Here is a 13,454-nt window from a genome sequence, read left to right on the forward strand (position 1 = left end):
TACACGAAATAAAATATGCGCGAGTATACAAAAACATTGAAATATTTATACGATGGCTAGCGGAATAATAATCGATCACACGCTAGTCTAACGCGACTAGTACCTACCTATACACTGATTAATTGATTTTTACTATACCGCCTTTTGTCTACTTTTATTTAGATATATTTATTAGTTTATTACTTGTATAATCAGTGGTAAACCCATAGATCTATGAAAGGAGCACGCGTGCCCCCTTGCGTATCATTGAACTACAGACAATTTTTAGAGTGGTCATTTACTTTTTATTTTTATATAGATATGATTTTAAAATCTAAATAAATAAATCTATAATCTATATACCTACCTAACCATTGGATAATCGGTGTCGAACATCCAAGACTATTATCGCTGGTTTCTACTTAAATTACCTTCTATCAAAATTTAATGTGAGATATTTTTTGAGATAACAATGCTATAATTTTTAACTTAAAAAAATTATTCCAAAATATTTTTTTGAATATGATACTCCGATGAAAAAATATTGGATGCCGCTCAAAAATATGAATCAGATTTATCCTCTATATATATATACCTATAGTATTGAAATGCTTAACGGAGAAAAGCAGATACTCCTATATTGAACCTACAAATCTATATCAATGTTTGATATTTCCTAACATTGAGTCTTCTAAAAATATTATGTATTATACCTGTTACAATAATAACGACTTCAAAAACATGATCATTCAGTTCATTGAAACAAATAAAAATCAATTTAGGTCTACAATGAATCAGAATAGACTCGGTGGATTGCAACTCTTCATATTAATAAAGGTATAGTAGTTGTAACTTTAGAAGAGGTATTGGACATATTTGCGAAAAACATAAAATAAAACTTCAATTAAATTTGTAACATTTAGATATTTACGCATGCTTTTTTATTCATATATTTTGTACTAATATATAATTCATTATAATAAATTAACTGAAAATATAAATAATGTGCTCCCCTTTAAAAAAAATGTTTGGATCCGCTGCTGTATACAATATGAGTATTGAGTAAGGTACCTTTTAGCTTTTATTACCTATTAATTATATAACTATACAAACATTACGTATTCACTATTTAAATATTCGTTTTACGATTGACCCTCCGTCTAAATAACATACAATGATAATATATCCATCTCATTTCCTTTCGCCACATATATACCAGTATGATACCTTTATTATATTATAATTATTATCGAACTCAGATGTCACTCGTCAGTTTCCGTTCAATCCTTTAGGTAGGTAACTATATTATTTATTTTGTTATTGATTGAATAAGAGGTCGATCGGCACAGTGTGCATACCTGTACAATATAATTTACATTTTACCCGATTTATCGACTGTTTACAACTTCATATTAATTTCGGTATATGTATAAAAAAAATATTGTGTTATGTTGTGACAATCATCGGTATTCGCGAATTACAATATAATATAGTGCTGTTGATCGTATATCGTATATATTATAAGAAGAATATATGATAAATAATTTATAGATCAGTTTAGTTGAAAAATAAAACACACAGTTACGAGCGTGAGTAAATAATTTCTATATTATATTATATTCGTTTCATACGTCATAAATAACAACAAAGATAATTATGATGGTCGAGCGGCAAACCGTTAACGATGACTTGCGCAAAGAACGAACAACGTGCACCTTTAATACGGAGGAACTGACGAATTTCATAGACGGCGGCGCTAAGAATACCGATAAGAGACGAACAATTGGTATCTATATTATTATACAAGGCAGTATAGCACATTATCGTAATAGGCACTATTAGTTTATTTTGTGTTACGAGTAAAAAAAAAGGAAAAAAGAGCTGAAACTGACCATAACTCAGAGGTTCTTAGCCTCTTTATTGTAATTGGATAAACGCGTAGGTAGGTATTTAGGTGTTTCAGTTTTTGCTCGTACACATTATTATATAGCAGGGGTGGCCACAACGAGGCTCGCGAGCCGTACGCGGCTCTCGGACCAAACTTAGATAAAAATTAAATGTAAATAAATATTCCTTCATTTGATTTAAAATGAAAAATGTAGGTTTCTTTATTTTATAAACTTTGCTTTACAATGTGGCTCACCTCGGATTAACTTTATAAATTTGCGGCTCCCAAAGTTAAGGTTAGTGGCCACCCATGTTATATAGTTATAAACTTATAAATTATAATATATTATGTATACAAAGTATAATTAACTCAAAAATGAATAATAATATGATAATATAATTATATACATAATATACAATATACATATAGCACCTGCATGCAGTGAATTTAAGAGTACTTATCGTATAATAGTTTTTTTTGATATTATAGCTGATATTTCTTCATCAAAGAATTTCAAAACAATAATCTTATAATATTATTAATGTTATAAAGCTGTAGAGTTGGTATGTTTGAACGCGCTAATCTCAGAAACTGCTGGTGTGATTTTAAGAAGTTAGGTACCTATATCAGTAGATTTTTTCAGACTTAGAGTGTGTTTTTTTACTTATTTAAATATACACTTCACCAGTAATAAACATAAATAAAATATTCGCTCCATTAACAAGTATTAGTAGTAATACCATAATGTAGCTTATATTATTATAGGTCTATCCGATCTAAAGTCAACATAATACATTATTTCATGTCATATCTAAGTTTTACTCATATTATATAAAGAATAGTAGATCCATAGTTTTATAGGAATATTATAATACTGTTTTGAACCTATTTTTATATATTATAATTACAACTGTAGATTTTATATTCATACTTTATAAAATGCATTACTTATTTGACAATATCAATGCTCAAAATTTAAGTAGTTACGTGAAGTTCTGTTTTATTAGTTGCACGACTTCAAGTTTCCAACTCACTAAATAATAATTTAAACGTTAACATTTTAACTATATTTATAATATCGGTAAGTGTATATTATGTTTGTGATTTTTAGCGAAGTTTTTCCTCAGTGATCCACGATTTAAAGACGATGTGCCTGTGACGTACCTTAGCCACCAAGAACATTACGAGCAAGCGATTCGGAAATCTTGCATTTTTTACAAGAAGATCAAAGAATGGGAAGAGATTTCGAACACTCACATATTTGAGATTTACGAGTGCGTTTGAATAATTTAATAGTACTTTATTAGATCATTTTAATTGCACACATAGTTTGTACTCTGTACCTAACTATATTATAGAATATACAAACAATGAATTTTCATTTTTTCTCGTTAATATAGGTATAAATAATTTATATTGTATAATATATAAAAAGTAATATTATATTACTTGTATAATATACTATATAATATATATATATATTACTATATATTATATACTTTATACATCTATAGATATATGAAATCATTTTTATTCATACTTAATAAATATTTCAGTTTCTATGACTACTACCTATAAATATTAGAACTAGGCTTTACGTGCTTACTATTTAGTATTTACACATTACACAAGCCACGAAGGGGAGACCCATCAATTCCCGACATTTAAAATCACACTTGATATTATCAAGTGATAAAATACACATGCAATATACCTTATATACGTTACATTCAATTAATAGTTATTTATCACGTGTTTATTAATCCTGCATTCCTGCTATATAGGAACCTACATATGATAAACTTTTAAAATCATGAAATCACTCAATATGATGTAAGGATAAAACAATTGCTCATTTGCATATTAAAAAAATAATTAAGTAACCAGATGGGTATTTTAGTGTTATTGTATACAATGTACTATACATATTAATAAAAAAAAGTATGTTATTATGAATTATTTATCGCACACAGTTTTCTTAGCTGAATAATGTCTTTAGGTAAAACCATTAAACGATTAAAATATTTACTAATGATCTGTATAATATACTAATAGATAAATCCTTGCGCCATAAAATATTCTATTAGTATAATAATTATTGTTTAAATTTGAGATTGCGACTTTACAGACTACAGCTTATGAGTACGATATTCATTTACGCCAGTCATTAACTTTTATTACTAACATACTTATCAAAAGTGTTAGTTAATATAATTTGTATATGAAGCATAGATCACTTAAAATAAATGTTGGAAGAGTACTAGGTTAGATACTTGGATTCACTTGATTTATATTCAAAATCATTATTTTATACTATTCTTTTTTTGTTTTAACCAATATATATTAAAGTAAGGCTTGTTTAAAATTTAATTTTATACAATTTTTAAATATTATTTGAACGTTTACAATCGATATGTTGACGTTATAATATTCAATTCTACATTAAAATATCACTATGTATCACTAAATAGAGTTTCAAGAAAACATTCTCAAAATTGTGTAAAAATATTTAATATTACTTACTATTATATGACGTGGTTGTTAAGTATACGACCAACCTTTAATGAAAGACTTAATATAAAGACAATATAGTAATATAAGGCCGTCATGATGACATTTTTCCGATACCTACTTAATAAAATTGAATTACTATAGTCTATAGGTAGTGAACTATCTAATTAAAAAGTATATTCATTATCATTATTAATGTTTATTCATTACTGACAGATTATTAAATAGTGTATGGTACGTTTTAAGTAGCTAAAAATTATAACACACTTATTGAGTGTATAGTAAATATTATGAATAGGTAACAATAATTTTTTTAAATTTAAATTTTATCAATTTATTTTCAATATGAGTTAAAAATTTATGAATCTAGGTATTTAAACTTAAGTTTGTTAAAATAGGTAATACTAAAAATTAAAATTACAAAAATAACTGAAAATTAAAATATTAAAATATACCTAGTATACCTATTACAATTGATTCTTTTATCAAACACTCATTATTTCAAAATTTATCAATTTGTTTGAAATTTTTTTTTTATATTATTTCCAGTAAAAATAATTTAATACTTTTTATCGTTATCATTTTTTAAATTTTGAGCGGAGCGATGAATGTAATTGCCACTCAATGTATTAATTTTATCATGATGTGTTTTTTATTTTTTGTGCGTATACATTAAGTTGTCGATAAACGCTGAAAGTTAAAAGTTTGTGTTGAAACTTGAATTTTATACATTTTATGGTTAAATACTAAACATATTATGCATTTTCAACTACAAAATTACTTTCAAATTTTTACGATATTGACATGTTTGATAAAAATTTGAACTTATTAAACGCTTATAAAAAAAATTATGAATAATGATTTTGATTTTTTTCTAACTTCAATAAGAATACCTTACATAAGAAACTTTGTAGTAAAATTTTCAAATTTTTTGGATAATCAACATTTTTTTATCGACATTTCAAAAAAAAATATTTAGAAAAATCGAAAATTTCAATTGTTGATAAATAGTTCAAAAAAGCTGTGTGTAGATTACGCTAATATAAACATTTGGTGAAAATTTCAAATATTTACAGTGATTCGTTTTTGAGTTACAACTATGTAAAAAAACTTCCTCGAAAACTTCTTACTTTTTACTTCTATAATACACCAAGGATATTATATTTGCCATCAGAAACCACCCCAAAGATCTTTTAAGAAGAAATTTAAGCATAATTTCTACATAGGCCCGGCTCAAGGTGTAGGCGACATAAGCCCACGCCTAGGACGGCATTTAACATTTTTATATTATAGATAAAAAAATATATATTTGAAATAGTATGTAAGGGGCGGCAAAACTCAAGTTTGCCTAAGTGTGTTTAAATACTTGAGCCGGTCCTTTTTCTACAAGTTATGGTGTACACACACTTACAAAAATAAAACACATCATTCACATTCAAACACATTCATTTTTACGAAGTATGTCAAAATCGCAAAAATTTGCAAGTAATTTTGTAGTTAAAAATTCATAAAATTTTTAGTATTTATATCTAAGGTTAAAAAATTCAACACAAAGTTTTCAATAAGTTTTCCTTTAAAATAACTATAGGTAGAGAAAAATCGAAGCGTCATTATATATAAAAAAAAAAGATAAAAGCGTCTGAATTTTTTACGAAATCGAGTAGATAACAGTAACGATTTAAATATTTGTTATCATTCAAAAAGTATAAGCCGTAGATACTTGAAACATTCACCAATTATTTAGATTGGCATTTTCTTTACATAATTTAATTTAAAAACTATTTCGCTAATTTTAAGGCTAAGTGTCGATACAGTTTTTCGGCTTATCAAAATACTTAAACATGACATGTAATAGAAAGTTTCTATTGAGTTGGTCTTATAAAGTAATTAAAAAATTATAAGAATAATTATAATTTATAAATAAGGTTACCTATTTCAAGATAACCTCAAATTTCTTAACCCTTGAAATATTATCAAATTAAAAAATTTTGCTTTTAAACTCTGTGTTGAAACAAATCATTCATCTGTCCACATTTTTAAAATTTTTATAAAATTGCATAATAGTCTCAATAATGATATGTAAAACCTTAAAGGTTAGACCCTTAGCTTATATTAAAATCAGAAATATAAAATAGTATAAATCTTGAAATTTACTAAATAAATTTTAATACTAAACAATATTTTTTTTTTTTTTAATTAGTGTGCTTTGGACTAGTGGACTAGATACAGCAATTATAAAACAAAATGTACCTTTTAACGTTCATAGTTTTATGTTTTTGCCATCTCTAATTGGTCAAGGTACTCCAGAACAGCAAGAAGAGTGGGTTGAACGTGCCTTTAACAATTCAATTTTGGGTACTTATGCTCAGGTAATGTTTACATATATTAATTATTAATTGAAATAATATGTTTTTATTTTATATTCTTCTTCTTTTATAACTCTCTGAGAGTTTTTGCCTGATTTTTTATTTGTTTTAGTCAGATACATTCACAATCCATCAAACATTTCACATGTTTTTAATTCGTGTTTTCATATTTTAAGGTTCAGTTAGACGAGATCGCATAAAAAACTATATAGGTACTAAGTATAATTTATAAGTATATCTAAAATCATCTATACAAAAAAACCTAAGTTAATTAATAATTATTAATAGTTAATACTGATTTTTAGGTTTTAGATAAACTTATACGTTATAGATCATAGACATATAAAACAACTAGATAGCGGACTGCAACACTGTGTATTACATTCTCATAGGAAAGTTAAAGCCGTGTGTCCATATGCCAACGCCCAACAGGGCAATGTTTACAAAATAACTCAATGGATAAGATAGCTATATTTATAATAACACAAATACCTAACGAATTTATTTTCATAGTGTAAAATTTTGTAAACATTGCCCTGTTAGCATATGGCCGCTAACTTCAATTTTATCGTGCAGTCCGCTATTTAGTTGTTTTATATGTCTATGCTATATAGATATATTATTAGGTATTTAGGTATTATATTTATTTACTTATCAACTGCTATATTTTTTTAAATAATCGTCTTCATCTTTGCCTACCTATAACATTTTTTTATTCTTCAAAATAAAAAATTCCAGATTTCCTACGTGCTTATATACATAGAATGAAAATTGATAATTATATATATATTTCCCATCACCTTTAAAGATGATTTTTCCACATGTTAAATTATTCACTTCATAAACTACTCACTAGAATAAATCAGAGACTTTCATCATTCTATAATTTTTACTTTATGTAGTTCTATATGATATATATTTTTTATTGTATATTATATATTTTAATATAATAAATTCATTATCTTTATTGCTGTATAAACCAAAAAAATATACTTTTATAGTATAAAAGCTATAAACAGTATAAACTAAACGTGAAAATTTTAATTTTAGACTGAACTTGGACATGGAACTTTTATTAGGGGCTTAGAAACCACATGCACGTATGATCCAGAAAATGAAGAGTTTATTTTAAATAGTCCGACATTAACATCGTACAAATGGTGGCCTGGCGGACGTATGTCTTAATAAATATTATTTATTATTTAAAAACGAATTCATCTATAGTTATATTATTTATATTAATGTATTCAAATTAATTTAAGTTGGCCACAGTTGTAACTACGCAATTGTTCTCGCTCAACTTTACACTCAAGGCATACATCGTGGTATACATCCGTTCATTGTTCAATTAAGGGATTCAGAAACATGGATGCCCATGCCTGGTATTATATTATTGATATTAGTTAATATTATACAGGAAGTAAACTAATATATTATTAACAAATGCAACTAAAAGGTATAAGTCGAAAGATGAACTTAGCTCACTAGCCCATATCTGTAATATTGACAAATTGATATATGAATATGACTAAAAAATTATATTTCTAGATAATTATCAATGTATGATATATTTTTAAAATCATTATCAGGAATCAAAATTGGTGAAATCGGTAGTAAGATGGGCATGAACTCTGTGAACAACGGATACTTGGCGTTTAATAACGTTAGATTACCTCGAATGCAAATGTTAATGAAAAATGCTAAAGTTCACAAGGTTATTTATAAATAATTCAACTATCAAATTAATTTTAATAAATATGTATAGTAGAAGCTTTTCTATATTGTAGTATAGTTATATATATAAATAAAAATATTTTTATGGAAATGATATTTTAAACATATTCCCTTTTATTTTTATTATATCTTCTTGTAGAAAAACGCGCAATTTCCTCACTTTTACTTTCTCATATCAGTCTTCTACATAAGTAGCTCTTTCCTAAAATTACATGTTTTTTCTAAATTCTCGCTTCTTATCGTAATAGCTTAAACTGTTTCCTTCATTAAATAAATTGATTTTCTATATCATTTTCCAATCACTTTTATAAATCTAAAACTTAACATAATATTTTTGTTATTATTTGATATTATACTACAATGATTACATAGTTAAGGAAAAATATATAAAACACAATGAATAAAATGTTTTGTTTTTTCATCTAGGATGGAACTTATGAAAAATCACCTAATGAAAAATTAACATACGGCACAATGATACTTGTACGAGTATTAATTGTTAAGAGTTTGGTTACTAGCTTTTTAATGCAATCAGCAACAATCGCAGTGAGATATAGCGCGATTCGCCGGCAATCAGAACTTAAATCAGGGTAAATTAAATAATTGAACATTTATTCTATGTTTGAAAATATAAATTTTATATTTTATTATTAAAATACGTTGGTGTGTATGTGCTTGTACGATGAAACAGTGAACGAGAACCTCAAATTCTAGATTATCAAACACAACAGTACAAGTTATTCCCAGTCATTGCCTCAAGTTTAGTGTATGTATGTGCAGCAAAATGGTTATGGGATAAATACTCTGCAGTAACTGCGCAATTAAAGAAAGTTGATTTGGATCAATTGCCAGAGGTATGCTGTTAATTCTCTTCAAAATACTTTGTATTTTAAAGTTTAATAGATACTTACAACTTATTCCATTTACTTCTAACACTAAAATATATAAAAAAAATAAGGGAATGTAAGAATAAATATAAAAAAACCACTAACACTTTAACACTTAGGAATTAATGAAATGATAAAATCCCGTGGTTTGAATATGATAAATAAAAAAACATCCAAAAACTCTTTCAATTTAGTACTTAGTGAAAATATAGTAATCCAAAAGTACAAAATAAATGGGTAATAAGAACTAAGTGAATCACAATATACTATCCAAATTACATGAGCCAGAGATATGAAGTTTACAGGCGTTGCCACGAGTTTGTATTCTCAATCATTTTCGTGATTTTTTTTCAGCATCATCTTATAAGAGGCTCTTAGTATTAAATACAGTATGGTGGTCTCTTTGGGCATAAAATTAACCAATAATATCCCTTTCTGGTCTAAAAAGATGCACGTTTCGTCTCCAGTCTCAATTGAACATAGAAAACTTCACCCTAGGTTTTAAAACGTTAAATTCGTGTATCGTGTGCAACGAAAAAAAACCCGTTAGATTTCTGTAACATTTCGTAACGGATTGAACCTTTAAATGCTCGGTGGCTTTTTAATTATTTCGAATGTAAGGATCCCCTTTGCACACTAAGGACGTCAACATAGAAAAAATTCGTACGCCTTATACCGCTAAGTAGTATTATATTTACAAATTCATAGGCTTACAAATCGCATTTTTAGTTTGGAGTAAATGTAAACACCTTCTATAAAAATATGAAATATCCTAAACGAAAAATAAATTAAGTTTTATTGAGGATCCTAAAATGATTGTACATTATTTCTTATATTATATAATATACCTACTACAGCTACATGCTATGGCTTGTTGTCTGAAAGCTGTCGGCACAACCGATGCATCTATTAGCGTAACGTCTTGTCGTTTGGCATGTGGCGGTCATGGATATATGAACTGCAGCAATTTTCCCAACATCTATTCACTTACAACTGCAACAGAAACCTACGAAGGCGAAAACACGGTACTGCTATTGCAAACAGCTAGGTGAGGCGTTTTGAGGTTTACAAACTATAAATAATTTAATAATAACACTTGCCTATATAACTATATACATATATAGTTGTATCTTATAATTTATATTTTGGTATACATAGATTTTTGATAAAATCGTACGAAACTATACAAAAGGGAAACAACGTGTCCACGTTGGAAATGATGTCATACTTGGAAAAATACAATAGCTTAAAACAATCGCCTTGGACGACGACATTAGATTGTATGACCAATGCGTTTTTCCAAGTTGCCGGAAGGTAAATTATTATGGTATTATAGTCTATAGACAGAGTTGGACAAAATTGAAGGAATTTAGATAATTATTCAAAAAATATATGTAATCGAATAAAAAATTATTCAAATGATTTTTTTACAATTATATAATAAATAATTATGTTTAAAAATTAATTAAACAATAATAATTTAGTCAAATAAAATTGTATCTGAATATCATATAGATAACATTTTATTTTAAATAATGCCCTACTCTGATAATAGCTATAATTAATATATTATTATATTACATTTAAATATTTAATATATAATTGATATAACTATATTTATTATAATTTATAACTATTATACATGGTACGGGTAACGAATACAAGTATAAGGTACAATCCTAAACAATTTTTATTTGTAGTAAAATTGACGACTGTTACTTCACAATAAAACGACTGATTGATTCTGGAATGGCTCAAGAAGATGCTTGGAATCAAACATCCATTAAACTTACTCAAGCATCCGAAGTATGTTAAAACAAATAATTTAAAATGAACTTAACATTATTAAAATGTTATTAATATATAAAATATTAAATTCATAACTCATAAATTATTATTATTGACTATAGGGTAATGAGTAGATGTGTTAGAATTGCACTTAAAATTAAAAAGAATGAAAGTCTGAAAGTAGGTAACCGTTCTGAAACTCTGCTTTACTGTAGGTATATAGGTGTACCTTGTCGTAGAGGATAAGTTACTGTAATGTACTAATGTACCTATATGAGTGACATTTTAATTCAATACCAAATTATAGCATACTTACAAAAAACGATTCTGAACAAACTAATCAATAAGTATATATCTACTACTATAGTGTAGTTACACCAGAAATATCAAACATGCCCGCAACTAACAATAAAATGAACAAAATAAAAAAATATTAATTTTATTTCACAACTATCTTAGAGAATGTTGTATTTGGTATACATCATTAATCATAATACTGTTTTATCGTCTAATACTGTAATCGAATAAGTATTATTGATAGTTATATATATATTATATTAAATTAATAAAATATTTTTTTTCGATAAATGTTAAGGTACTTAATTAGGTATGTTTTATATTCCGCATAGTCAACTATTCAATAAATTTGGCTCACTTGATTCTTTGACTTGAGCTTGAAATTTCTGATGTATACACAAAAAAAACATAACACTGTAGTAAAATGAATATACATTCAACACTCCATTTATTCCATTATATTATAAATAGCTCAATAAGTCAAAATATTTTGAAAATTATACTGTTGAATAATTTTAAATATCTTTGATTATTGGTTATTACTTATTAGTTTTTGAATTACGCCAAAATATGTAAATCCACCATTAAAAACTCTTAAAATTCTTTCTTTCTTTCTTTTTTTTAAATTCTTTCCTTTTTTTTTTTACCAAATAACTCTATTTTTCTCTATTATAAAAAAAATGCTTGTTTTTAACGTTTTAACGGATAATTTTATCTTACGTAGTTATGTAGGCACCTACTTGGTAGTATATTCAAATATTCAATAAACATATACTGATGCATATCTTACATTAGTTTCTATTAAAATAATTAATACCTTATAGTTTTTTTTAAATATAAATATTTGTATAGGCCCATTGCAGAGCGTTCGTTATCAGTACTTACGTAAAAACACTTAAAACTAATCAATTCTCACCAGAATTAATGGACGTTCTTACTCAACTCGGCGAGTTAATTTGTGCACAGTGGATATTATGTAGACTTGGTGATTTTCTACAGGTAATTATGACTTTTCATAAGCTCGTTCTGTACTTTCGTTTTATTTTTATACACTTATATATTCCAGCATTCCAACCTGAAACCGATTAACGTACATTCAATACAATGCTTATTAGAAGATTGTTTAGAACGCATTAGGCCCAACGCAGTCGGTTTAGTAGACAGTTTTGACATACCAGACGAAATATTAGATTCTGCGTTAGGCGCCTACGACGGAAACGTATACGAACGGCTCTTGGCAGAAGCCAATAAAAGCCCCTTGAACAAAGAACCAGTAAACCGCTCATTTGAGCTATACATAAAACCGTTTTTAAAATCTAACATGTAAATTAAATTCATTATTCCAACTGAGTTAATATGTATATTATAGGTTAATTATTATACGGAGAAAATATAATTTATGAGATTTATATTATGTTAATGATCAATTCTTTAAAACCATTAATTAAATCCAAAGAAAATATTTTGTAAAATAAAATTGTATTTATTTAAAGTTTTAGGAATAGGTACTTTAAATGTGATTTATTAAAAACAGTATATTTATACATAGAAACATATTATATTAATATAATCAATAGATTCATAACGAAAATAGTAGGTATGATATTAATGAAAAAAATAATAGCTTTAAGCTCTTTGGAATAAATATAAATATAAAACTGATGTATATATCTACCTAAACATAGAAAATTAAGTAAAAATAAAATGTTTATGTATACATTTATTTTAACCCATGCCATATCAACATACAGAACATTTATATTGTATTCCTTTAACCAGCCCATAATCGCAAAATATGGTACAAATGCAACCTAAAAGTGCAAAAATAAATGTTCCATAAGCGCAAATCAATTTTATTAAACTAGTAGTTATTATATTAATATTTAATTAAGGATTAACAGTGATATTAAAATTTGTAAAATTGAAATTAATTTTAAAAAAATAAAAATTATCATTTTGAATACTACTTTAAATTTACTAGTTTCACGAGTGAAAATTGTAATT

General features: G+C 26.3%; 1 protein-coding gene across 3 annotated transcripts; it reads left to right on the forward strand.

The window, feature by feature from the left end:
• Positions 1-1,239: 1,239 nt before the first annotated feature.
• LOC114119363 (probable peroxisomal acyl-coenzyme A oxidase 1) lies at positions 1,240-13,423 on the forward strand. Of its 3 annotated transcripts, none has more exons than XM_027980887.2 (13): positions 1,240-1,765; positions 2,979-3,141; positions 6,579-6,747; positions 7,795-7,918; positions 8,007-8,126; positions 8,334-8,458; positions 8,905-9,068; positions 9,170-9,332; positions 10,223-10,413; positions 10,524-10,679; positions 11,066-11,171; positions 12,303-12,449; positions 12,517-13,423. In XM_027980887.2, exons 1-13 carry the CDS (start codon positions 1,636-1,638, stop codon positions 12,775-12,777), a joined length of 2,019 nt encoding a protein of 672 aa, XP_027836688.1. In that variant the 5' UTR covers positions 1,240-1,635; the 3' UTR covers positions 12,778-13,423. The 3 variants fall into 3 exon arrangements, with proteins under 3 accessions (XP_027836688.1, XP_050059920.1, XP_027836689.1); XM_050203963.1 differs by lacking the exon at positions 1,240-1,765 and adding an exon at positions 1,802-1,921; XM_027980888.2 differs by lacking the exons at positions 1,240-1,765; positions 2,979-3,141 and adding an exon at positions 6,456-6,471.
• The last annotated feature ends 31 nt before the right edge of the window (positions 13,424-13,454 follow it).

The sequence above is a fragment of the Aphis gossypii genome, chromosome 3, assembly GCF_020184175.1.
Source record: "Aphis gossypii isolate Hap1 chromosome 3, ASM2018417v2, whole genome shotgun sequence".
NCBI classification, from domain to species: domain Eukaryota; kingdom Metazoa; phylum Arthropoda; class Insecta; order Hemiptera; family Aphididae; genus Aphis; species Aphis gossypii.